General features: G+C 40.8%; 2 protein-coding genes across 5 annotated transcripts; one reads left to right on the top strand and one right to left on the bottom strand.

Annotated features, from left to right (window-relative positions):
• Positions 1–95: 95 nt before the first annotated feature.
• LOC101169161 (microtubule cross-linking factor 3) lies at positions 96–13,447 on the top strand. 3 transcript variants are annotated; one of them, XM_011491854.4, is made up of 9 exons: positions 96–712; positions 1,181–1,405; positions 1,589–1,747; positions 1,832–1,900; positions 3,637–3,906; positions 3,980–4,360; positions 4,784–5,446; positions 5,536–5,856; positions 10,118–10,219. In XM_011491854.4, the coding sequence occupies exons 1-8, from the start codon at positions 557–559 to the stop codon at positions 5,644–5,646; spliced, it is 2,034 nt and encodes a 677-aa protein (XP_011490156.1). In that variant the 5' UTR covers positions 96–556; the 3' UTR covers positions 5,647–5,856; positions 10,118–10,219. The 3 variants fall into 3 exon arrangements, with proteins under 3 accessions (XP_011490156.1, XP_078798905.1, XP_004083898.1); XM_078942779.1 differs by lacking the exons at positions 96–712; positions 1,181–1,405; positions 1,589–1,747; ... (2 more) ...; positions 3,980–4,360; positions 4,784–5,446 and adding exons at positions 10,917–11,243; positions 11,603–11,676; positions 11,756–12,638; positions 12,716–13,447 and having other exon boundaries at positions 5,574–5,856; positions 10,118–10,391; XM_004083850.4 differs by lacking the exons at positions 96–712; positions 1,181–1,405; positions 1,589–1,747; ... (3 more) ...; positions 4,784–5,446; positions 5,536–5,856 and adding exons at positions 8,792–9,191; positions 10,917–11,243; positions 11,603–11,676; positions 11,756–12,638; positions 12,716–13,447 and having other exon boundaries at positions 10,118–10,391.
• A 7,748-nt stretch (positions 13,448–21,195) lies between these two features.
• Positions 21,196–26,794, bottom strand: LOC101169655 (E3 ubiquitin-protein ligase rnf146). 2 transcript variants are annotated; one of them, XM_023953202.2, is made up of 3 exons: positions 26,657–26,794; positions 26,440–26,586; positions 21,196–23,117 (listed from the first exon to the last, which is right to left on the bottom strand). In XM_023953202.2, exon 3 carries the CDS (start codon positions 23,114–23,116, stop codon positions 22,115–22,117), a length of 1,002 nt encoding a protein of 333 aa, XP_023808970.1. In that variant the 5' UTR covers position 23,117; positions 26,440–26,586; positions 26,657–26,794; the 3' UTR covers positions 21,196–22,114. The 2 variants fall into 2 exon arrangements, with proteins under 2 accessions (XP_023808970.1, XP_004083899.1); XM_004083851.5 differs by lacking the exons at positions 26,440–26,586; positions 26,657–26,794 and adding an exon at positions 23,939–24,168.

Raw genomic sequence — 26,794 nt, 5'->3', positions numbered from 1 at the left:
AATTGATTGGATTACAACAGGGAGGAAAAAGAAACCAACACAGAGCGGCGCTGCAGGTCCTCAGCTGCCGAAAAAACAAGAGCTCAAAAAGCAGCAGGAAGCTCCGGCCTTTGGTTGGAAGGATCGCATATGCCAGTGGCAGGACACTTCAAGTGTCGACTCCCTTTTTATGAGCAGAGACGAAGTTATCTGTGTTGTAGGAGACGCTGCGTTCCTCTGAAGGCGCAAAGAGGGAGCTCTAGAGCCAACGCAGCAGCTGTTCACCCGGATGGTGCTGAAGCTGATCTCATCCGAGCGCGAAGGGCGGATGCTGTCAGGAGAAACCCCTCATTTTCCCCGACACCTGCACCGCTGCCCGAGCATCCCTCATCCATCCAGCATCTTAGCGCATCCTCTGCGGTGCACAGTTTGAGAGAAGCGCCAAAAAGAGGAGGAGGAGGAAGAAGGGAGCGAACCTGCGTCCGTGGGCGGCGAGCGGGCCTCAGGTTGTGGCGGAGAAGGATGCTTACACGCTGAGCTCATCTGCTGTCACCGGGATTGAAGAGAAGAGGGAAAGATGCAAAGTCAATCAGAGAGCATGGACGCTGAACCGGACGCACGAGGAGAGCCACAGCCGGCGGCTGAAGCGGCAGAGGCGGGGTCGGGGATCCAGGAGGACCAGGCCCTGGAAGAGGAGATGGAGAGGCTGCTGGAAGAAAACGAGGATCTGAAGGTTTGACATATAAGGTTTCATATAAAAAGTCTATTGCCTAAAAAGACGAGAAAAGGTATCTTAGCAGAGGTAAGTAATCTACAAATGTGGCCTTCTTTTATTCTGAAATTCAAATCAGTTTGTTCTGAAACATTTCTAAAAAATCCATAAATAATGAGTAAACAATAGATAGTTTGGATTGACATTAGGATTAAACGATCTGTAAATGATAAAAAGTGACTTATTAGTGATACAGGACACGTCACACCCATGTAAGGGACCGTCTACAAATACAATCACATTTACCCAACCGTAGGTTTGGAGCACAAATAACAAGCTTGATATTTAAAAATTATTTAAATTATTAAATGTTTATATATGGTTGAAATTAATTAGATTTTACCTATTAAACTAGTTTGTCAGTGAGTTGCAACTTTTCACATTCAGCAAGTAAAGCAGTTGCCCACATTTTTTCTGTGACTCAACTAGTGCGAAATTGAAGAGATGAGGACTGAGATGGAGGAGATGCGAGACACCTTCTATGAGGAAGACACCTGCCAGCTGCAGGAGATGAGACGAGAGTTGGAGAGAGCCAATAAGAACTGCCGGATCCTGCACTACCGACTGCGCAAGGCGGAGAGGAAGAGGCTGCGTTACGCACAGACTGGAGAGATCGATGAAGAGCTGTTCAGGTGTCTGGAGCAGGACCTGAAGGTAGGATGAGGATGCTGGAGAGCCTCTGGGATGACATTCTCTTAAAATAAAAATAAAAAAGTAATTGTTTTTTAGCTTAGGAAACGTTTCATCAACCATTTTTATTCAAAAGATATATGAAAAAAAATGAAAATTACAACCTGAATCAGGGCATTGATGGTGAATTTTTAATGTGGTTGGCAGGTGGCCAAAGATGTGTCTGTGCGGCTGCACAACGAGCTGGAAAAAGTGGAGGAGAAACGCACAAAGACAGAAGAGGAGAATGAAAAGCTGAGGCAGAGACTCATCGAGGTGGAAGTGACCAAACAAGCTCTGCAGAATGAGCTGGACAAAACCAAAGAGGTAGGAGAATAATTGCTCCCCTCCACATTACATCCTCTAATAACAATTTTGAAAAGATTTCTGCAATTCTTTCATCATTTGCAGTCACAAAAAAGAAGAGGGAGCAAAGACGTCCAGAAGACTGACAAGAGGGCAGCACAGACTCCCACGGAGGTGAGCTGCTATCAAACACAGCAGCAGGATTTCATCCCTTTATTTTGTCCTAAACACTAATTTACAGTGGTGGACAAATTTGTTGGTACTCCTTAGTTAAAGAAAGTCCACAATGCTCACTGAAATAACTTAAAACGTTTAAAAGAAGCAATAAATTAAAATTTATTGAAAATTAAATCATCTAAATCAGCCATTACTTTTGAGTTTTTGATTAACAGAATTCTTAAAAAAGCAAACTAATGAAATAGGGCTGGACAAAAATGATGGTACCCATAACTTCATATTTTGTTGTACAACCTTTTGAGGCAATCACTGCAATTAAACAGTTTCTGTATTTGTCAATGAGCCTTCTGCACCTGTCTACAGGTATTTTGGCCCCCTCCTCATGAGCAAACTGCTCCAGTTGTCTCAGGTTTGACAAGTGTCTTCTCCAAATGGCAGGTTTCAGCTCCTTCCACAGATGTTCAATGGGATTCAGATCTGGGCTCATAGAAGGCCACTTCAGAATAGTCCAACGCTTTTCTCTTAGCAATTCTTGGGGGCTTTTGGCTGTGTGTTTTGGATCGTTGTCCTGTTGGAAGACCCATGACCTGCGACTGAAACCAAGCTCTCTGACACTAAGCAGCACATTTCTACCCAGAATGCCTTGATAATCTTGAGATTTCATTTTACCTTGCACAACTTCAAGACACCCTGTGCCAGATGCAGCAAAGCAGCCCCAAAACAGAACTGAGCCTCCTCCATGTTTCACAGTAGGGACAGTGTTCTTTTGGTTGGATGCTTCATTTTTGAGTCTGACACTGATGTACCTTGATCTAGGAGTTCACCTTTAATGTCTTTGGAGGTTGTTCTGGCCTCTTTGAATACAGTTCCAACTATCCGTCTCCTCAATTTGTCATCAATTTTCCTCTTCCGGCTGCGTCCAGGGAGGTTGGCTACTGTCCCGTGGGTCTTAAACTTCTGAATAATATGTGCCACTGTCGTCACAGGAACTTCAAGCTGCTTAGAGATGGTTTTATAGACTTTACCTTTATGGTGTTTGTCTATAATTTTGTTTCTAATGTCCTGGGACAATTCTCTCCTTTGCTTTCTGTTGTCCATGTTCAGTGTGGTACACACCTTTTCACCAAACAGCAACGTGACTATTTGTCTCCCTTTAAATAGGCAGACTGACTGGTTATGGGTTTGAAAGCAGCTGTGATGTCAATTAAAGGACATACCTGAGTTCATCATGACCCCCTGGGCAATTAGATCTCAGTCTTTTATGGAGGTACCATCATTTTTGTCCAGCCCTATTTCATTACTTTTTTTTTTTTTTAATAATTCTGTTAATAAACAACTCAAAAGTAATGGCTGATTTTGATGATTTAATTTTCAATACATTTTATTTTATTGTTACTTTTAAACGTTTCAAGTCGTTTCAGTGAGCATTGTGGACTTTTTTAACTGAGGGGTACCAACAATTTTGTCCACCACTGTGTGTCTTTGATAGTTGACCTAAACACAACATGTGACTAAATGTTTATCCTTTTGACATTTTTGGAACGAAAAGTAAAAATCTTTAGCTTACATCCTTTTAAAATGCTCTTTGAAAAGTTGCTCTGCAGTTCAACAAACATTTTTTCCATTTTGCAGCTTATTCTGTAAACCACCTTTCAAAATAAAAGGATGAAAAGGACAGTTGATAGATTAGATGCCTGGAAACTCTTCAGGATAGCGTGTATTCTATTTTACAGGAGGACAATGATGACCTGAAGTGCCAGCTGGCTTTCACCAAAGAGGAGGCAGTGCTCATGAGAAAGAAAGCGGCCCAGATTGACAAGGAGAAGGATCGATTGGAACAGGAGTTACAGAAGTATCGTTCTTTCTATGGAGAACTGGACAGCTCCCATCCTAAAGGGGAGGCTGGGGGGCCACCCACCACCCGAGAATCAGAACTGAAGCTGCGCCTTCGTCTGGTGGAGGAGGAGGCCAACATTTTGGGGAGAAAGATAGTTGAGTTAGAGGTAAGGGCTTAATAAGTCAATGCATATTTTTGTGGGAAAACCTGTTTCTTTTAGGTCTTTTTTTTCCTAATAGGTGGAGAACCGGGGCCTCAGAGCTGAGCTGGATGACCTCCGGGGTGAAGGAGAGGGCTCCGGAAGCTCCGGGTGCGGGGCGATGGGTGGGCAGAGCGCCGGGCGCAGCCTCGGAGATGATCTAACGGAACTCCGACAGCAGCTGCAGCTGGTGGAAGACGAGGCCGAGCTTCTGAGGAGGAACCTTGCAGATGTTGAGGAGCAGAACAAGAGGGTGACCTCTGAGCTGAACAAGTTGCGCTTCAAGGCTGGTACTCATGAGGGAGGTGCAAGGCATGGAGGAGGAGTCACAGGAGGTGGAGCAGCTGATGGAGGAAAAACAGAAGTTTTACAGGAGGAGCTGAAAGCTGCAAGGCACCAGATTAATGATCTCAGCGGGAAGGTATGGCAGAATCACTACAATCATCCCTTTGTTTTTCCCAAAATTAAAATTATTTACTTGTTAGACCTGAATAATTGTAGGATTTCAGAAACTGAAAAGCAGCTCTGACTCTTTAAGAGTCCAGCTTTGATTAAAAAGCTAATCCGAGCCTGGAGATCTTCCAACACAAAAATCACTTTGAAGCTGTTTTTTTTTTTTCTCTTGGCCGTGCCTCTTTATTTACTGAACGCAGTTTTGCTAGTATTTTGAAATACTATTGATTAAAAATGGTCCAAATGTCTTTATTCTATGAAGAAAATGTAATAAACACCAGAGTATGGCATGAAAAATAATCTTTTATTTAGAGTAAGCTCTATTTTTGAGTATTTTTATATATAAATGCCTAAAAAAGACCTGCTTTAACATCTCTCCTGTTTCTAACAGGTGATGCAGCTGCAGTACGAGAACCGTGTTCTCCTCTCCAACATGCAGCGCTACGATCTGGCCTCCCACCTCTCCTTGAGACCGAGTCCCCGGGACAGCGATGCAGAGAGTGATGCCGGTGGTGCCACAAGCGGCCGCCGTGAGAGCGACGAGGACTCCACCTCCTCCCGCCTGCTCCCACCTCACCGTAAACGAGAGGGCCCCGTGGGTGGGGAGAGTGACTCGGACGAAGTCAGGAACAACAACGGCAGCAGCCGATGCATGACGCCCACGAGGGGGCTCTACACCCCCACCGGGCCAGAGGGCGCCGCCTCCTCCGCCTTGGGGAGATTCCTGCCCGGTGGCCGCTGCAGCCTCCGTGAAAGACAGCAGATGATAGACATCCGTGTGGAAGCGGAGAGGCTGATCCGAACCATCGACAGGCTCATCGCCGACACCGCCGCCTTCATCTCGGAGGCGAGGGTCTACGTCTCAAATGGTGACCTAATGTTCGGGAGGGCGGCAGAGGACGGTGCAGAGGATGATGGGAGCAGGATCAGAGAACATGAACTGCTGTACCGCATCAACGCTCAGATGAAAGCCTTCCGAAAAGAACTGCAGGGTTTCATAGACAGACTGGAGGTGCCCAGGCTCGAGGACAGAGAGGCAGAGGAGCCACTGTCGGTAAGAGCAGAGCTAAAGAGATATAGAAATATTCCCAAACTGTCAATACTGATGTGTTTCCTTTCTTTCTCCTGTCTTCTGTTGCCTAGATGTTCCAGCCTATCATTTTACTGATTCTCATCCTGGTGTTATTTTCATCGCTCTCCTATGCCACCATCTTTAAACTAGTTTTCCTCTTTACTCTCTTTTTTGTTCTGTGATGTGAGCGTCGCATAGTTTTTTGTCATCCTTCCAATTTGTTTTTTTGCTGTTTTCAATTTTTTTTGTTTTGTTTTTTTGCCCACATTGTATCTGTTGCCAAAGTAACTAAAAGCACGGAAAAGCTCGGCACTAGCCCCTCTCACCGGCATCCACGCTGGAGTCTACATTTAAAACCTGCACAACATGATCGGCACAACTCACCTGAGGAGGTAAGCTGTTTCGGCTTGATAACAGACAATGTGACATGAAAGGAGAAACATGCATGTCAACATAAACCATCTTGTACACAGCTGACGTAAACCAAAATTTTCAATTTTGATTTTGGGTAAGTTTCCTAAAATAAAGATTGAGAGCTTCCAGACTGGGTTTCGTTGAGTAAGATTATCTACACTGCTTTGAAAGCAAACCAGCCAGTTTATACAGCTGCTAATTTAGTATTTCCCCAAACCAACCAGCACCAACCATAAAGAAAAAGACCCAATGCAACCGTATGGTTCCACATCCACCCTCAAGACAATTTTTCTACACTCCTTAAGATTTTTTTTCCTTGAAGTATGAAGCTCTTTAAAAGGTATTTCTCCCAAAACAGTATAAATCAATCTAAGCTTAAAAAATCTAAAATAAAACTGTAATTGAGTCATTCATTAGATCTCCTTTTACATTTGAAACATAATTCAGCAAATTAAGACCTGAAAGTTTAGTGTGGTCCCCAAAATATATCTATAAAATATATCTATAAATAAAAAAAAACATTCTGGTAGTGACTTCTGTATTTGGTGTAACCCTTGTGCTATCCTAGGCACTTTAACATTGGGAGTTGGGTCATCTAGACCCACTAGACAGTGCTCTGAACCTTTTTTCTTCAATGATTTGTGATCTTCACTGGTGTTCATGGATTACATGAAATCTTTCCACCTTTGTCATGGTAGGAAGAACACATCAATGTAAGGGTGGGGTCATAGGATAGCACAAGGGTTAATGTGTTGGTGACCACAGAGTGTGCACCAGTCAAGTTCCTGTAAACGATCATCAAGCAGTGACAAATTATGACTTTTATCTTTTTTGATGTAGGATTTTATTTATGTGTTGGTTCTAAAAATCAGAATAAAGAAAACATTTATAGTAATGTACTACCAAATGTACTGGGCAGCAGTGGCTCAGGTGGTTGAGCGGGTTGGCCAATGATTGAAGCATCGCCGGTTCAATCCCCCTAGTAAACTGTTGTTGTGTCCTTGGGCAAGACACTTCACTCTTCCTTCCTCCATTGTGGCTGTACTGGTGTGTGAATGCATATGAATGTCCTGGCAGCCACGCCTATGGCAGTCTGCCTCTGGGCAGCTGTGGCTACATCAGTAGCTACCATCATCAAGAATGAATGAAGAGAGAATAATTAATGGAGACACATTGTAAGCTTCTAGTGTCTGGAACACAGAAGAAGCCAGTCCATCATTACAGGCTATTCCAGATTATAGCAGTATTACCATTAGCTATGACTGGGTTCTAAATACTGTAAAACTTCCCAACTTGAGGTGATAACTAGTTAAGGTTGTATCAACATCGTCCATGAGTGCAGTGAGTCAACAGAAAACGTCCATTGCGATAAACGATGAACGCACACTTTAAACCATAACCTCCAACTGCTCCCCAAACACTGGGTTTGCTGCTCTGTTTGCTTTTATCCACAACTTTCAAACTTGTCATAAAATGCTTTATGAGTCAAGTTATCTGAACAACCATATTTGAAAAAGGACCAACTTTCACAAATACTAATCAACAGAAGCATCAAATTCACTTATATAAACAATGACAAGTAAACAAATCACATTCTACACATTTCCAAGTCTGGAGTCCTAGTCGTTGGCTCTGTGGTTTCCTTCGCTAAGCCAAAGTAACTAATAAAAACTGTAGCAAATTAACTGATTTTTCATTACTGTGGAAGTCTGCAATCTTTATGAAAAGAAAATCGAACTATTATTTTGTGCTTTAGAAATGGCAAAACCCTAAACTGTGCTTTTTGTGATCATTGAAACTAAATGTTAGACAGCTAAAATGACCACAAAGGTCAACTTCAGAGAAATTCCATCTATTCTCTGAATCTGTTGAATCCTTTTCCAGGTCACTGGGTTGCTGGAGCCTATCCCAACTACTGATTAGCAAAGCAGGGTGCACTCTGACTAGGTCTCCAATCTGTCAGGGCCACACACACACATTCATACCTAAGGGGCAATCTGAGACTACCAATCAACCTGTGAGGCTTGTTTTGGAGTGAGGACATTAGTGCCTGGAGAAGATGCATGAAGAGAACATGCAAACTCCACACAGAGAGGTCCTAGCTGAGATTTGAAGCAGGCAGGACTGTGAGGCAAGAGGGAGAACCATTACACCACTCCTCAGCCCTGGTGAAAGACAATCAGGCATAAAGTATTTAACTACTTCCCACTTTCTCATTTTACTAACCAACTTCACCGAGCTGACAGAGCTACCAGTTCATAACAGTATTTCAACACTCATTAATGGTTTATTGCTTGGTATATGGATGAAAGAATGGAAAGATTTTAATAAGTGTCAGCTGAATTATTTTTCTGTAAGTTGAGTCCCTTAATATGTCAGGAAATAGAAAATTATCACACGAATAACAATTTTCCTAAAATAAAAACTTAATTCACAAGGTTTTATTACCTTGTTTGAATTCATCGATGATGTTTCTGGCAAATGTTTGCCTGGTGATTATCAATTTCTTTTTAGTCGATAAGTATGTGTGTGCAATTCTGAATTATGAGACTGTTCTGACCTCATAGATAAGACATATTTCATATAAATATGACATAATGCCTGAAATAAGCAAAACTATATTTTAAAGGAAAAAAATAGAAGTATATATTGAAATGTGCGGAGCATGCTGTGAATCCACCTGACAGTCTCCTTGTGGTGTCTATCTTTAATAAGAAGTTATTATTGACTGTGACACATTATTACTCACTGTGTCACCCACACCCATTTGGCACCCTCGGGGCAAATGATTTGCGGCATGGTCACAAGGCAGAATCTGCCCCAGCATCCCAAAGCGGAGTAGCAACAGAGAAGCCCATTGGCTGCGGGGAGCGCAGCAGCTGAAACAGCTATGTAAACACTTTCCCTCTCTTTGCGCGCCACGGTAATTATAACCGGGATGCTGGTGACGACAATCGTCCCATGGAGACTTCAAATGGTGGAGTAAATCTGACATTGTGCTATTCGATCCGGACCCTGATCGCGCGCCCGCGTAAACACTGGAGGGTGGTATAAAGACCGGGGACCCCAGCTGGAACAGAACGTGTTTACCCTGTGGGGCAGTGATCCGGGCCCCAACGCTCTTGATAGAAGAAAGGCCCTTTAAATCCTGTCGTGGATCTTTACATAACTCAGCTGGGTGGAAATTGAAGGGAAGCACCCCAGAGAGAGGACTTGACTGTTTGGCGGCGCAGAGTCTGAGTCTCGCGGGGAAACCAAAAGAGATACTGGAACAGGATTTGTAAAAGATAAGGAGCGCCTTTGCGCAGAGCAGGTACGAACATTAATTTGAAGGATGGTAACTCAAATTCACTGGATTTTTAAGGGCCACTTATTCATTTTATATAACCTTGTATAATCACCCATTTCATCCTTTTTATTTGTTTATTTTAATTAAAGATTTTTCTTTATATTTGTGCGTAATATATTTATACAATGTTGAATTCTAATTTAGGGGCATTTCTTTACTCTGTCACACACACACAACATATTCTGATATGTTTGAAGTATATTGTGATTGTTTTTTTTAATGTTTTTTCAGGTTTAAAGTTAAATACAGTTTTTAAATGCATTAAGGAAAGTTATCCACAATCTAAAGAAATCAAATGTTGCCAAAAGTGTTCCTGACTCCTTTGACCGTTCTCATATCCTGTTAATATTTTATGTATTTTTTATTTTTCCCCCTGTCATTTACTTAACCCACATGACACAGGCACTTTGGATGCATAGTTACAGCAGTGTATTAATATCTCCAGTCTTACATCACAGGTGGGAGGGCAGCGGCTGGCACATTCGGGTACTTTCGGCAGGGAAATATGTCATTTTTAATGATGACAACAATAACAACAACACAGCCCAGCTGGATTGATTTGTTTGCCCTTTTTTGAAAGACTCTTCTGGCATTTACTCCAATTGGAGCAGATTGTCAGAAAATGGGAGACCTATCAAGATAAAAAGTGAAAGGGGCACTCTTTGGTTTTCTGTAAAAGCTTTACTTTTTACTCTTGTGTCATGAAATCAGTGGAATTTGATCATTAATGAGGGGAGTAACCTGGAGTCCAACTCCGTGTTGGTCTTGATTGCCACTGATGCTCTGCAGCTCAAACATATAATGGAAAAGATGACAGATTGATGTATTTTCATTTGTATTTAGTGTGCATACCTCAACAAGCCTCTCTTTTATGTGTTTGACCTTTTTAGTGTTCCTAGGCCATCAATCTTTCCTCCCCTCATTGGCAGCCCAACAGTGACCTCTGACCAGAAAAGTGAAACGAGAGAAAGGGGAAACAGTCATTTTAAAAAGGCCTGAGGGTATTAAGCTGCCTGCGTCATGGCAGCCATTGATCTGGAGCTTGGGCTAGAGCTCAGCGGCCGCAGGTGGGGGCAGGAGAGGCCAGAGATGTTGGATAGTTTCGACCTGGAGATGCAGGAGTGGGAGGATCAGCTGCAGGACATTCAGAGAAAAATCGAAGAGGTGAGACTTTGTACACAAAGTGAAACCACTGGAAAATATAAGGAGTTACCAACCTAGCTGGGGAACAAAATAATAAAGAGTTTTTGGTTCAATATCACATTTGTTGTGTTCCCCAAACACAATACTTTTCCTACATTTATGTGACCCATGGTCCATTTCTTTTGTCCCTATGGAGTGTTCATTAGTGTAGAGTTTGCACACGCTCCATAAGAAAGAGTTTGCAGCACGCAGGCCGACGCAAACAAGTGTTAACAAGCTAATTAAACTGTGATGTGCTGACAGACGTCCTGGGTACAAACATTTTTCCCATCTCGCACACACACACTCAGGCTGAAAGTGGATACTGAAGGAGACATTATAGATCAAAGTGTGAAAACAGATCAAATGTGCAAAGAGGAATAAAGGGTTCATCTTAAAAATAGTGTAAGGATTTTAGAGCCAGTCGAAAAAAATTCTAAAGATTCATTTTGGATGTTTGATTTGAAAGCATTTAATTGTTTCTTCTCTGTTTTTTTATTTTTCTAGCTCTACAATGAAGTCCAGACCCGCAGAGGAGTTAATGACATCAACGACAACCAGAAAAATGGCGTCCCATTAGAATGTGGGGCAGGGCACCAAGACAAAGGACTTTATCTGACGGATCACCGCAGTAAAAATCACCCAGAAGACATTATCCTGACACACTTCGAAAGCGACAGCTGTAACTATGCCGCCAATGGCTATGGTTACCGTGGAAACCATCAGAATGGCCACTGTCACGCCGATGGGGTCTCAGAGATCGGTGATTTGCTCCAAGATTATTTGGAGAATGGAAGGCAGATGAGTCGAAAGAACAATGGAGCTCGCCATGTAGTAAGTGGAGGCATTTTGCTTTCTTGTACTTCATTCTCTAGGCATTTGCACATGTGAAGAAACAGGATAGCTAGACCCGATACAAGTCAAAGCTGTGGTTCTTGCAGGAACATATTGATTACAGCGTCAGTTAAGTCATGCTTGCACAGGCCGGCTACCAGATAGGAGTTAGTTTCACTCTGTAGCCCAAGTCTAGCACTTTTTTGACACCCAACAGAACAGCTGAGAAGAAAGTTAGATGCCCAAGTGTCCCGTTGTCCACATGGGAGCCCACATGCTTCACCAGCATGAGTAGAACAGTATGGTCTGTGATGTACTTGGCAGTTTTTTTTTAACACGTTGTTTTAAATGTCTTTCAGCACTTCAGTGACACAATCAAGGTGAGCCAGGACATCTCTACCTGTCAGGGCAGGAACAGACATGGAAATCAAAGGTAAGAATTTGTGTTGAAAAACAAAACACTTTGGGTTGTAGCTGTGCTCCTGACTGCTTCTGATGGCATGTGTGATCAGGTTTGGACAAGAACCGTTTTTGGGAAACTTTGAGGAAACTGAAAACAGGAAGAATCGAGTGTCTCCCATAAGGAATTCCCCTTGCAGAGAGACCTTCGTCAACAAAGAAAGCACAGGTGCCAAACCTCCTCTTGGGCAAAGGGACAGTCCTATTGCACAAACACAGCTCCCAGTCGGCACAACCGAGTCTCCGTCTGTGGACAGGAAGGCCTTCGGTCCAGGGGTTCTTGGAGACAGGAAGGGCAGCAGCCCCTCTGTTCTCCGGAAGTTTGGAGCCATGCTTCAGGAGAATGAGGGGAAAACGCTTACTGAAGCAGGGCTGGTGACCCATCATGGACCGGCTCCAGAGGCAAAGTGCCCCGCTTCTTGCTGTCATCGCAGAGCTTTGGGAGCAGCTGGAGTATTAGGCAGGACGCCCGTGCGTTTGCCTAACCCAAAATTCCAAGCAGATTCCAACACACTGACAGCAGAGATAGCCTCCAGCCAACAATCCGATTTAGTATTAAGCTGCAGTTGCCAACACTACAAGGATCAGAGAGGAGGCTTTAGTGGTCTAGCAGGGTCTCCACTTGGTACCCAGCAGCCCCAGAGGCGACCACAGGTTCCAGGAAGCCCAAAGCTCAGACCCAGGGCCAATAGTAGTGGAGGACCAGTTCAAGTAGATAAAGCCTGGAAGCCTACAGTCCAACACCTTGAGTCCAAAGTGGACTACAGAGTCTCAAGTTCTTCAAATGGGCCTCAAACGCTCCAAAAGAAGTTGCCAGATTGTAGCCATGTGAGGGATGAAGGACTTATTGAACTGCTTGACATGCTAGAGATCCAACACAACTACAGCTCCAATCCCAAAACCAGATACACGTGTCTTCAGCAGGAACCACATCAGGTAGGTTTTTCTTTATCTGGCATCACCACACACAGAAAACCTATGTAGACTTATAAGAAATATGTGTTTTTGTCCAGGAAAGCCAAGACATTTCAATCAAACCCAAGAAGAGCTTCTCTCGTCCTGCACGTCCGGCCAACCAGCGACCGCCATCTAGATGGGCAAGCCGCCCCCTCAACTCTATGAACACCCCATCTAGTCCGATCTACCGCTCTCCAAGTCCATTGACTCGGCCACCTAGTCCCATGGCCAGAACCCCGAGTCCTGCACAGAAGCGCCGGCCTCTTGTCTCCTACAAGACACAGACTGAGACTGTCATTATGTGATAGCCGCCCTCCGCCAACCGACTCTGTACATAGACACACAGAGTTCTGCAAAGTGTAGATCCTACGTTCAAATGAAAACAAACCAACATTCTCCAGAGTTGCTGTAGCTTTAAACTTCCTTCGTGCCTGACTTTTACCGAGACATCAAATTGTTGTTGTGCTCCCCAAACCATGTTTTCTTTTCTTTTTTTGCATTGAATGAAGCTGTTTTATCTATAACGACTTTGCATGCAGCCCCATTTTGAGGTTGCTCGCTTACGTGTTTGGTTGTTGTGGTTGTTGTCATGTTTGAATCCGCTTCGGCCTGCTCATCAGGGAGAAACTGAAACTACATTCTCCTCCGCAACCTTCAAACCAAGAACTGTTTGACTGCACCATTTTCTCAAAACCATTCAAGATGTGCTATTAACAAATGTCAAGTGATTCTAAGTTGCCTTTAATGAACTTTTCTTGGTAATAAATATGACTGTGCTTTAATGTAAAGTGTGTTTTGCTGCTTTTTTTTCCGTCTTTTATCGAGATGGCTCACACATCACTTTTCCAATTCTCCATGTAAACCCCAAAGTCAAAAGCATAAACAAACTGATTTGACCTATTTTAAACCCCAAAATTGAAACACGTTACCAACCATTAGCTATTCTGTACCATTGTTTAATGCCCACATCCACAAAGCAAATATTTTATAATAAATGGAGCTTTGAATTCTTTGAGAGACAAAAGTTTTGCAAAGGTATTTTTTTATTCAAAAATTGAAACCTTTCAGTCCTACTGTATTCTGTAATAACCCAATTTCAAGTGCCGATTTGTGGTAATATCCACTCACATATAATGACTTTTCGACTAATCCCAATTTGATTGGTTCAGCCTGCTGACAAAAACACAGATTTCCCAAAAGAGTTAAAAACTTTTCTTCAATCAGATATTTGCAACTTAGAACGGTTGTTTTGGTGCTCTTAGAATAAAAAAAAACCCTTGATTTGGTAAAATGAACAACTTATGTTCATCACAGAATAATTCATGTTTTTAAGATCCGGGTTTTTTTGGGTATGATATCATAGGCTGTTCCATTTTGGTAACACTTTTATTTTCTCATTGTTTTTTTTGTTTTTTTCCTAATTAATCATATTTATCGACTCCTTATGTATTTATTTATTTATTTGTGAAAAGAAATTGAACAGACCCAGTATCACTCCATCCCGTTTTACACAAAATGTAACCAATTCTTTAAATTTATTTTGCATGTTGTAAAAATAAAGTCATTTGAATGTTACAAGTTGATTTTTCTACATACAAACTCTTGCAGTTTCAAAACAAGACTTTTTATAAGCAAACCCCAATCATGCAGCTGTTGCACGAATTGTGAGACTTGATTTGTTGAGCTCGTCCCACTTTTTAAGTTGTGGCATAATGCTAACACTTCGAAGTACATAAACACTTAGTACAAGAGCAGTTATGTTACCCGTCGTTATCGGGATATCCAGTTTGCTGCGCAGAGATCACTTTTCCTGTTTCTCATCTCACAACAAAGCAATAAACAACCCCTGGCTTCCCGAACACACACCCCTACACTGTGAAGGAAGCGTGAAAACCGTTTAGACAAGCTTTATAGTTCTCACATACCTAAGGAACAAATGTCTATTGTACCTTTGGCAGAAGTGTTATGAAATGTCATAAGGGCTGTTAAGGTGGATGTATGAAAGTCACTTGGCGTATGACACCTCGGCCCTGTCACCCAGCCTCTTGGCGCTATGCGGCACCTCAGACAGAAATAGCAAGCGTGACGTGTGTTTTGGTGCCAGAAATCTTAGCCTGCTGTCTTTAGGTGTATATATAAAGAGAGGGTGGGGGCTACGGGGCCTTGTTCCTCTTGCTGTCTCCTTAGCTCTCCTTCTTTTATCTGGGTTATCACTATTTTTATCTACCAATGAAAACTTTTCTTGATTAGAAACTGTTTTCCATTTGGTAGCTATTTGTATTTAGATTTTTCAAGGTGCCTTTATTGTGCCGGCTTCAGTCTATCCAGTTCTGTCTTGTCTTCCATTTTTTCTTCCAGGTTGTGTCTAAATGACAGTTTGTCAGGCAGGTTGGCACCTCCAAGGCCGGCAGCATTTTAACGAGGGCCCTTGTCGGATATCACTCTGCTCTTCCTCATAACTCGACCCCCTGCCTGCATGAACTAACTGTGAAACAGACGATCTGCCGTATAAAGTCTGGAAAAGACGCATACTTTTTTTATCCCTCCTCCTTACGCCTGTCCTCTTGTCTTCCTGACTCAAGACATCACACTGACAGAGCGCGGCACAGCGTGTCCTGCATTGGACTGCCGATTCATAATAGTGGAGACAGCCAGATGACAGGCGAGAAAAAGGGGGAGAACAACAAGAGGGGACAGCTGAACTGCAGCCATGGCTTCCTTGACGTCAGCAAACTAAGACACTCACTCTGACCTGGGTGGAGAGATGACACCCATTTAAAAGACTGTTTGCATAACAGAAATAATCACCTCAATTAAATTATACCGTTTCTAATCAACCATTAGGTCAATTTTGATGTATAGATCTATTTATAATGATCTGATGATCCATGATGACTGACTCTAACATCTGTTCAAAGGCTCTGATGGAAACGCTGACATGTGCTTTTGCATATCTTCCTATAGTCCATATATCAGGGCTCGAACCAGTGTAGACATATGAGTCATATAAAGACCTTAGAGATTAAAATATTAAATGAAATATCTTAATACATTTCTGTCATCTGGAATATGCACGCATGGATTCTGTTTGACAGACACTAACTAAACTAACCCCTCATGTCACCAAGATAATTAAGACAATAAAAAAAACAGAACAAATCTGGGCTTATTGGTTGATTATAGGCTTTCTATTATGTTTGATGTGTAGATTTGTTCTCTGAACTTTACTTAACCCTTGGGGAGCAGGGAACTGCAGACACAGACAAGCTCAGAAACCGTTTGGTGGTTCAATCCCCCTAATTTAGCCCCCTGATGCTGAGTACCCAGCAGGTTTTGGTGTAACCCAACAGTGGATTTGAACCCAGGATCTCTGATTCTCTGAGTTAACATTCTACCACTAAGCTTCTGAGCTGATTATAAAACACGTGAACTACATTTGTTTTAAAATAACATCTTGGTTCAATTTCTTGTCGAAGCGTTTGCAACTTTAAACTTTTGTTCCACAAACATCAAATAAAAATTTTCTGTATTTAATGTAACTTTATGTTTGCAATAGAGTAAGGTTGACCTTCAAAATAAACTTCCTTGTGAGATTAATTTTACTGTTAAATCATTTTCTTTGTTATAAGTTGCTGTCTTTAGGGATCCCCACTGCAAATTTCTTGCATCCTTCATGTCCTCCTTCACGACACTCATGGACCTCCTCTTTGGTCTTCCTCTGTATCTCTATCCTATGACTGGGCTTTCTCTTAACACTTGTACTATCTTAGATGACCCCACCCTTACTTTGACGTGTTCTCCCTACCATGACAAAGGTGGATAAAGGTGGAAAGATTTCATGTAATCCATGGACACCAGTGAAGATCACAAATCATTGAAGAAAAAAGGTTCAGCGCACCGCTAGTGGGTCTAGATGACCCAACTCCCAATGTTAAAGTGCCGAGGATAGCACAAGGGTTTTAACGTGTCCAAACTACCTCAATCTGATTCCCGGCATTTATCCTTCCTCTGATGGATTGACCCCTGATCCTATCCATCCTCACCACTACTAAACAGAACCTCAATATCTTCATCTCTGCTACCTCTAGCTCTGCCTTCTGTCTCTAAACCAACATGGCTGCTCTCACCACAGTTTTCTCCACCTTTTATTGTTCTCTTCTGTAAAACTTAAATATTCAGATTGACTCTCTAAATTCATTCCTGGCGGTTGATTCATTCATCTTAGAAGTCTGCAGCACGTGGGAATGTCACGTTCCTCCTCTCCTCCTCATGATCACATCCACCTGTCCTCCTCCTCGGTCCCGTCATTCACTGGAGCGTGGTTGGAGGGTGTGTGTGTGTGGGGGCGGCAAAATAAAACCTTCAGCATGTGTCCGTCATGGTTGCAATAGTCCCAAAATAGAACGTTAAGTACTTCTTTGGAGGTATGTGTCCACGTTTCACACAAAAAGTGAATAGAGGAGCGACAGGACCACCCTGCTCTGGAGCTTGAACTGAAGTGGGATCAGTCTGAAATTGAGCTCTTTTACGGGCTCTCCTTAAATGTCTCTGAAGCTCTGTGCATTACATAATACACTTTCTGGTTTTAGAAAATAATATTTGTAGGAATCAAAAGATCAGCATTGAAACTTTCATAGACTTCATATGTTTATTCTGTAAAAATAAGTTGGGAAAGTGGATATCTTTCATGCTGGCTTATCATGAGGATTTATATTCACAATGATGCACCAGTTGTTGTTTTTTTTAAACTCAATAAGTACAAATTATTGTAAGTAAAAAAATTATAAAAATAAATTAATCGTCTCAAATGTTTTTAATGTACTGAGCTTAAATCCTAACCTGAATCCCAAATGTTCACATAAATCTCTGAGCTAATGCCCACCTGCTGTGAGTGTTGATGGCTTGAATCATTCTTTTAAGGGTCAGCCCTGTTAGACCTCAGGTACACATTTAAATCCCACCTCTCCACACATCCATTTCTCATCCCCTTATTCTGAATGGTGCAAAATGTTCCGCCAGATAGCCTGGATTTAGCATGATAACCTGGATCACTCTGTCTTCATCCACCTGTCTGAGGTGTCAGTGTCCATTCTAGCCATCCTGGTGTAGCTGTGCAAGAGGGGGGAATCATTAAGGACAAAGCAGCAGGAGCCAAAAGCACCGAGAATTCCAGACCTTTTTATAGAATCGGCCCCAGATGTCCCAGCTTTGAAAGGTGAACCTCAGGGGTCGACTTTCAAAACAAGGGCATCGTGCTCTCGTGGGATTGGCTGATGTTGTTTCGGGAGCGGCAAATGTAGTGACCTCCTTCGCTGTGAATATGAATCCATGTTAATTTGATTTTGGTGGAGTGGTCATCTGGGAACAACTTAAACGACCGGCCTGCAGATGATTCACGTGCCGATATTCATTTAGGAAACACGCACAGATATTTAAACGAAAAAGTTTTTATTTTTCAATGCACAGACCAAGAAGAACATATATTTACAAATGAAACAACCTCAACATTTTCAAGCTATTATGTTGAAGTTGTGGAAAACAGCTGCAGCATTACCATTCACCAAATAGACTTACCAACAACATAATATAATCATATAAAATCTCTGATTTAGCACTTGTTGTGATAAGAACATTTCACAGCTCCAGTTCTAAATTCTTGATTATTGCTTTCCCCGAAATCTACATTTTTCCTCAAATTTATATCTAGAAAAACAATTTTGTTTGCCCCAACCTCAAAATTGTTTAATTGATAGTTTATTTAAAAGTATATTTTAACTCTTGTTTGAGTTCAAAGCTTGTACGGAATTGGAAGTCAATGTTACAGGTCATAAAAAAACTCCAGGGCTCTTTAAACAACAAGAGCAGATAAGGACCTCACAGAATCCTTGATTTTTATTACCAAAACTGAAGCCTTCCATCTTTTAAGTCACCTATGTTGCCTATTTAATTCTTCCATAGGAAGAAGAACCTTCTTCTGGTGGTCACGGTGGCTGTGGTGTAGTGGTTGAGTGATTGACTTGATTGATTGAGCTTTTTCTTATTTTTTTAAAGTTGTCCTAAATGTTTTGTAGGCTATATATATATGAACACAAAAATACATTTTTCATTCTTTTTGTTTGCTTTTATTGCAGCAAACTTACTTTAATGAAAAAAATATTTTTTTTCTTTTCTTTTTTCTTTTTTCTCTGTACTGCTGCCGCAACAAGGAAATATCCCCATCGTGGGACTAATAAAGGAATATCTTATCTTATTACTCAAAATTATTTCTTCACATGTTGTGATGCATTACTCTAAATTAGAAATCAAAAATCTGCTTTTTTTAATGACTTTAAATACAGAAGTAGTGAAAGTAGAAATTATGGTACCAGAAAAATTGTAATTATTTCAAATTTTGCATTGTTAGTCACCATTTTGCTCGTTTAAATGCAACGTGCACCAAATGAATGCAGAGAAACGTAGCTCTCACTGGTTACAGCTGCAGAGCATTTTGCTAAAACTGAAACGCTTTTATGTTTTTCCACAAGACGCCACAAAGTCCAAACCAAAAATACTTAGTGAAGTCATATCATAAGACCTTTATGGAACATTCCCAGTACTTTATGATTTTAGGCATCGTCACGTTAATACATAGCTGATATAAATGGTTCAGTAGCTGCAGGCTTAGGGAGGTATGTCACTTGATAGGCTCTAATGGTGTGAAGTCGATGAGAGTTACAGTAGTGAAGTCATCCCTGGCTCCTGGCAACAGTGAGGTACGAGTCTATGAATCTTTGCGTTACAGTTGGAAACACCCGTCCCACTTTGTGTAAATGTATTGTGCACAGCTGCAGGATAAAGACGACAAAAAAAGGTGCAGCAAAGCTACGTGATAACTGCTACATCTGTTAACGATGTTTCCGTGCAAAGACACTAAATGAACATCTAACAAGCAAACGCATAAACTGGGTCATAAATAATCCATGCATCAACAATGTTCTGCTGGTGTGAGAGCGATGAAAGAAGTGATTGATGTGGCTATAATGGCAGCAGTGCTGATTTCAGGGTGTGTGCTTTCTTGCAGACTACAGGTGGCTTAAAAGCAGGATGCAGAGCATATTTTAAGAGCAGCTATGTGTCTGAAAACATTCAGTAAAGTCGTCTCCTGTCTGTCTGTCTGTCTGTCTGTCTGACAGACAAACTATGTTTGGCCACATCGTATACCGCATTCAGTCTGCCCATATAACGTTAGTCAGGCCTGCATGATTCTGTGTCTCCGTCCTTGTCTTTCAAATCGTCTAAAGTTTGTCCCTAAATGTCCTTGGCTGAACGCTCCTCCATATTTGCTCATTTTAAATAAAGATTTTGTTTCCATGATGAGAATCTCACACTGATGGATGCTCTGATGCAACTTTTTTTTTTTTTATAATCACGGTATAGATTGTTCCGGAAGCTGCTTATTGGATTTTATGTGGTTCAATTAGCAGGTCAATAAAGGCTCAACTGGGCCAAAAGTAAAGATTTCCTCTTTGTTTTTGTGCTTTAGTGAAAAAAATGAGGCAGACATTGTCCATCTGAAGGACAAACCTACCAGAGCAGCTCCAGAAAAAGCTAAATCTGGCATTTTATCCTATATTGTGACAGTAATAGAGCTTGAAAAAAGAGCAAACCTTTCACAGAGTGTCCTGTTTTTGTATGAAAGGACCCACCAGTCATTTTTTTTTCTTTGTACCTTTCCGTAATAAACCTTTATTGTTCACAATGAATCCTTTTTTGTTTGGTCATCAGCTTTCCCGTTATTCAATAGCCTTTCAACTGAAAATATTGCTTAGATACAACAACACTCATGCGACATGTTTCTTTGTTGCTTCTTGTTGGGCTCAAATGTGCAATTAATTAAATATTTATATGATTTGTTTTTTATTTTTTATGGTAATGGAAAGTCTTTGACTGCAAAAAAATAAATAAAAAAGTTGGAAAAAGCCTGTTTTTTTCTGGACATATGATTCACATATGTGTTCCAGAAGTCTCCTATAGTTTGAAAGCACAACACATTTGCCTAATGCCACTGATAAATATGCAACACACAACATCCTTTTAATGGAAACTCGTAGAAGAAAAGTGGAAGGCTGGCTCATTTAGTGACGATTCTTATTCAAGTCACAGCTCGAGTGCAGACATTTTCTTCACTCTGGTGAGCAGCTTTGTGTGTTGGCAAAGGATCAATGTTTAAGCATTTAACACAAAAAGCTCTGAAGACCAAATAGTTTTGCTAGTTTACTCTTATTTTTAGTGCAAACATTTATCAGCTTGATAAACTGTTTTTTTTATTTGACAAAAATGAATTTGAATATTTTCCATTTAAGGACTGAGATATCCATAATAAAGATATTGATGCAGACTTGGTGCATAAAAAAAATAGTGTGACCACCACGTTTGGCATTTTTAAATTGGTTGGTGGCTCAAAAAAAAAAAAAAAAAACTAAGTTTTTTTAAACAGCTACACTCTGTGGACAACACTGGCTACTGCACTTGAAATAAGTGACAAATTACCATGAGGTTTGTGTGTATATAAATATTTTATTAAATTGACATTTCAACACAAAGACAAACATTACACAGAAGGAAAAAACCAAACACAAACACCAGATCACATAATAATAGAGAAACAGTGAGCTCATCCAAGTGCAGCTTTGATAGCGGAGTATTCCCTGCTGGGAATACTTCCACAAGAAATAGAACCCCTTATGTGGATCTGCATTTATAAACTAAAGGTTTCCAGTGGATCTGTCAGTGATGTTTTAGCACATAGTCCTACACACAGCTGCACAAACACACTGCATACATTTATATTAAAAAAAAAAAAAAAAACTTTTCAAAAACTTTTCAAAAAATTTCAGCCTCATTCTGACATAGGTGCTACATGGAAGCTTTACCTTACCTCTCATAGAAAATAAGTTTAAAAAAAAAAGTTTTAAATCGAGTTTAACTACATCAGACTTTACTGTCAGAGCTAAAGATGACTTCATGCAGTTTTTAAAGCATCAAGAGTCCATTTTGTAAAAACTTTTCAATTATTACTATAAAGAAGATGGAAGTAGTTTTGCATTGTACTTTTCTCCCAAAGTTGTACCCACTCTATTGGTATTATATTCTTCTTTTTTAATGCAACATTATCTCACATCCAAGGAAACAGAAAAGTTTGAACTTTTTGAAGTTCTGCGTCAAGGAGAAAGTAAATTCCAAAGCTGCATTCTGGTTGCTGCAAAGTTATAAAACCTTTCAACAGATGGCAGATTTTCTTGTGAACCTAAAATGATTTGATGTCTATAAGTAGGAAGAATTGAAGCATTTTTAAATGAAGATTATATTTGGCACGCAATGAAGAATGCTCCTTTCAGGTGTGGTGTAAAATGTATATTTCTTTGGCTGGATGATCGCTCGGAGTTCCTCAGAAGAATCCCGGATGGACCATTTCTTCACACTGCACTGCCGTCTGGGCTGCGGCAGCGGGGGATGACGGCGGAGCTCGGCGGCCCTCCTCTAGGAGAGATTCTGGTTGGCTGACTCTCTCTTAGCGGACAATGCCTGCGTTTTCTCCGTGCTGCAGAATCTACTCCCCCTTCGTCACAGTCTTCTTCGATATCACTACTTCCTGATGCAATCTCATATGCCTGTGAGTCATCGTCACCCTCCACCTCTTCGCCCTCTGGCTGGTTGATTAGAAGCTGGGAGAAAACCTGTTCCAAGGAGGAAGGGGCTGTAGACGCAGGACTGATAAGGTGGCGTCCCAACAGGGTTTGGGGTCTAATAGGAGTAACAGAAGCTATGATTCCAACAGATGAAGACTGTGGCTGACCTTCAGTGTCCGATCCATCAGCAGAGCTAATGCGTTCTACTGTCGCAGAGGCAACAGCCGCTAAAGTAGGGATGGAAGGAGCTTCCAACCTCAGTCCTGCCACTCCTTTTTTGGGGATATTCACCACATCCCTCTTTATTTTGCGTCTACGGCCATGCTCATTCCTGCGATACTGCACCATATTCTCTAGATCGGCCACATACAGAAAGCCTGCAATCAGCATCTCAATGCTTTTCTTGTTCTTCAAAAAGGCTTCTTCCAACTCTCCACTGGTCCTCCCGTCATACTGCCACCAGCCGTTGAGGCCCTCGTAGTACCACGCGTAGACCCCACGGGACTCACTCCCACCGAGCCCTGCAGCTGCTGCTTTGAGTTCTTCAGGAGAAAGGAGGACCGGTCGCTCCAAAAAGTCTTCTGGGATCTCCTGTCGGCAGAGAGCGCAGCGCTTGCTCTGCCAGGAGGCGCCTTTTACACACAGGAAGCAGAAGACATGGGCGCAAGGGAGACAGACGGGATGAACGCAGCTCTGCAGGCAGATAGCACACTCTGGGGTAGTGGAGCCTTCTTTAGCTTTCCCCTTCAACTTTGCATTGGAAAAATCCACTCCTTCACACCCTGCCATGCTGCAAAAGCACACAAAAAAATATGACAAAGAAATATGCATTATGGGCCTTTACACTTCAGTTTGAAATATTGGCTTATTTTTTAATCATAAATACTTAAGTAGAGTATTTAAATGCAAATAAATACCTGAAATATTTAATTACATTTTCTGGTATATAAAGCACAATTAAAGAAAAATAATGCTTTCTACTATTGCAATTCTGCATAAGGCCTTCATAATGAGTTCGATAGGATTTTTGTTTAATTTTTAAGGGTAATTTAATTTAGCCCATGCTGACTTGATATATTGATATATGGTTTTAACTGATAATCGGCTGTGTCACACTTGATATATTCATTGAAAGTTAAGCTGCTTTTTTGTTTGTTTGTGCATCTATGGGTCGGTTGGCTTTTTTCTGTCACACGACTTGGCAACCCGGAGCTGCTTTATTGATGACAACTCTGGAAACGCCATCCTGCATATTTAAGCTTCTATATTTTTGCATAAACATCCTAGCGATTTTTTTCTCTCTCTCTCTGCAGAACACTTAAGACCTTCTTTTTTTTTAGAATCAGTGTTTTTGCGATACAGTTTTAGCAAAAATGGCAACATTAGTTTAAGCTTGCTAGAGACGCTGATGAAGTACAAGCTATCAAATTCAGAACAGTTAGTTTGTTCAAGTGTTATAGAAAGTCTATCTATACATCATAAAGTCTCAACACCCCACGCACAACTAACAGCTGCAAGATTTGTAAATAGCGTTTTTGTTACTATTCCGGTAACAAGTTGCTGTTAGCTGCCGAATTAGCTTCATCATGTCTCCATCATGTAAATACTCACCCGAACACAGGGAACTCCCCCTCAAAAAACTCTGGTTAGCTGAGTCGACGGTACACAAACAGCTGCATTAAATTTAGCTGCTTTTAATATATATATATACTTAGCACTAACTGCCAGCATTCGGAATTAAAAACGTGTTTGTTCTTGCCTAAAATGACTTTAGTTGGCCTGGAATGACCGCACGTGACCTGCAACGCGCGTGCGCAGTGTGCATTATGTCCGGAAACAGTTCCGGTTACAATCTTTTTTTCTTTTTTAACTTTATTGACAATTGAGGTATCATACATTAAATAACGAACAATAACCATGTTATCAACATTACCTCGAAGATCAATCACCTTTGCCAAACATAACATATTAACATAGAAAATAAAGAATAGAAGGAAAAAAACACAAAAAAAACAATGAACATAACACACAAATAAATAAAAACAAATAAGTAAAATAAAAATAGAATAAAAGAACATAGAACCAATCTAAATAGTCTAATACTAGTTAGGTGTACTCGTGAAGTTTGTATTTCTGAACAAAACTAAGCAATTTCAAGCCATTCTTCTTTTTCATATAATGAAGGGATTGAAAGTAAAAACAGAACTCTTTATGAAATGTTATAAAAAGTGGTTTGGTCTTCAAATATTTATTTTTGTGTATATAAAACTTTCCTTGCAATATCAGGATATTAAGAACTCTATTTTCTGGTCTTTTATATGATACCACACCGAATAGAACATAAATGAACTGGCATTGCAATTTTGGAAGAATACCAAAAGCAGAACTCCTCCCAGAATGTTTTATAACTCCACAGTTAAAGAATAAATGATCCACAGTCTCAATATCATTCAAACAAAAACTGCAGTCATTCTCTTCAAACCCAAAACGAATCCTCAAAAATTCCTTAGATGGGTAAACATCACTAATTATTTTAAAATGAATGTCTTTTACTTTGAGTAAAATACAAATTTTTAAGTAATTCAACCTTAATTCAAATACCTCTTCTTTAGAGAAGTGTTTAGAAATGCTTTTCTTCTGATGAGATGTTTGGAAGAGTTCTGTAACAAACAGTCTGCGTATGAAGCTGTTTGGTAATTCTGTCTTTGTAATCGGCTGCTTATCCAATAAGAGTGAAGGATGTTTTAATTGAACTTTGTTTAACAGTAGATTTTGTGATAGTTGTATCAATGACAGAGGAAGAGCTTTGATCACAGCATCATATTGTTTCTGATCAAATAATTGAAATTTAGAACTAAAATGTTCAAACGTCAAAATGTTTCCAGAATGATCCAGTAGAAGCAGAACAGACCATATCCCTTTAGTCAGCCAGTTATTGTAAAACAAGGATTTGTTCCTCCGTAACACATGACGGCATTTCCAGAGAGGCGTGGTGTGCGGACTAAAGTTATGCTTAAAGATTAGTTTCCAGTGCAATAAAACTTGTTGATGAAAGGAAGAAAGTTTGATTGGCAGTTTTTTTTTTAAATCATAGTCACATTTAAGCAGAAAGTTAATTCCACCTACATCCCTTAATATTTTAGAGGGGAATTAATACCATAAACCTTTTTCGTTCTTTAAGAAGGATCTCAGCCAGTTGATTTTAATCGTCCCGTCTATACATTCAACATCAATAGCTTTAAGTCCTCCCTCCTCATAATCCGTTGTTCCGGTTACAATCTGTAACAACATTGCTGTTGAAAATGGTATTAAATCATACCAACCAACAAAAATAAATGTATATAATTCTTTACGTGCGTTTTTCACTTAGATTTTTCAAAACTGATTTTTTTGTCTTTTTTGGACTAAAGTTTCAAAATTGTTCCTGATACAGCTATTTGAAATTATTGGTTTTTTTTATTGATAAATGATGCTTTTCTAGAGTTTTATGTATATTTTACTTTAAATATTTAAATAATGTAGCAAAAACTTAAAAGTTTCAGGTTATTTTTTTATAAAAGACCAACTATCTTGATCACAAAGACTGGGAAAACTGGGATTTTAACCCCTGACCTTCTGATTACCATGACATCTTTTAACCAATTGAACTGCAGCCCCCACCCCAAAATCCTAAGCTTTTTGTGTCACTGAACCGTCAATCATTCTAGAATATGTGAATTATTGAAAAAGTACACATTTTTCTCTTGGACTGTACATTGAAAAATATGTTTTAGTTTAATACTTTATCAATAACCTTCCCTTTTTAGTATAAAATATCAATTGTTAAATACTTTTAAACTCATTACTGCTCACTCCTTTCCTGATGATACACTTTCTGAACTCTGACACATGAGGGCAGGGGTCGGCATGGACCCTCAAGAAGTGAGGGACTTGTCGAGTACGGGTTTCTACTCTCCTTCTGAAAAATCGAGTGACCTCTTTCAGAGAACACTAACTCCAACTTGTCCATTCTTCAAACTCACAGAGAGTTTGGGATGACAGCAAACGATCAGGGGGGAAAAAACAACTTTGATGAGAAAGAGAGGGATGCAAATCTAAGAATTAGAACTCACTTTGAGGGTTGCACCGCATGAGCTGCAGGTCAGGCATGAACCCTCCTGGGCAGGTGTGGTGGCAGAGGCCGTGCAGACGGTACATATCTGCTCTGCATCTCTCGCATGCATTCCTGCTCACACACAGCTCACAGCCTGCAGGACACTCTGACACACAGACAAATCCCCCTGTGACATAACCAGTTTCAGGTGTTAGAGGTGTTGAAACGTATATTACCTGCACACTCTCTGAGCTCTGTAATGGCTGCCAATCCATTTGGACAGCTGTTTCCACATTTCCCTTGGAACAGGAAGCTACCCGGGTGACACCGTGTGCAGAAATGCTCGCTGAAGCATGAGGCACAGTCTGGTTTGC

This window comes from Oryzias latipes, chromosome 24 (assembly GCF_053564925.1).
Source record: "Oryzias latipes strain Hd-rR chromosome 24, Olatipes_Hd-rR_3.1".
Lineage (NCBI taxonomy): Eukaryota > Metazoa > Chordata > Actinopteri > Beloniformes > Adrianichthyidae > Oryzias > Oryzias latipes.
Note: the sequence above shows the minus strand (reverse complement) of the source record. Positions and strands in the feature narration are given on the sequence as shown.

What these genes read in the sequence shown, in the direction of transcription:
- LOC101169161 (XM_011491854.4), top strand. Translation starts at nt 557, where the DNA reads ATGCAAAGTCAATCAGAGAGCATGGACGCTGAACCGGACGCACGAGGA. An exon ending in AAGAAAACGAGGATCTGAAG is followed by an intron (nt 713 to 1,180) that starts GTTTGACATATA and finishes TGACTCAACTAG; the next exon opens with TGCGAAATTGAAGAGATGAG. An exon ending in AGCTGGACAAAACCAAAGAG is followed by an intron (nt 1,748 to 1,831) that starts GTAGGAGAATAA and finishes CATCATTTGCAG; the next exon opens with TCACAAAAAAGAAGAGGGAG.
- LOC101169655 (XM_023953202.2), bottom strand. Translation starts at nt 23,116, where the DNA reads ATGGCAGGGTGTGAAGGAGTGGATTTTTCCAATGCAAAGTTGAAGGGG.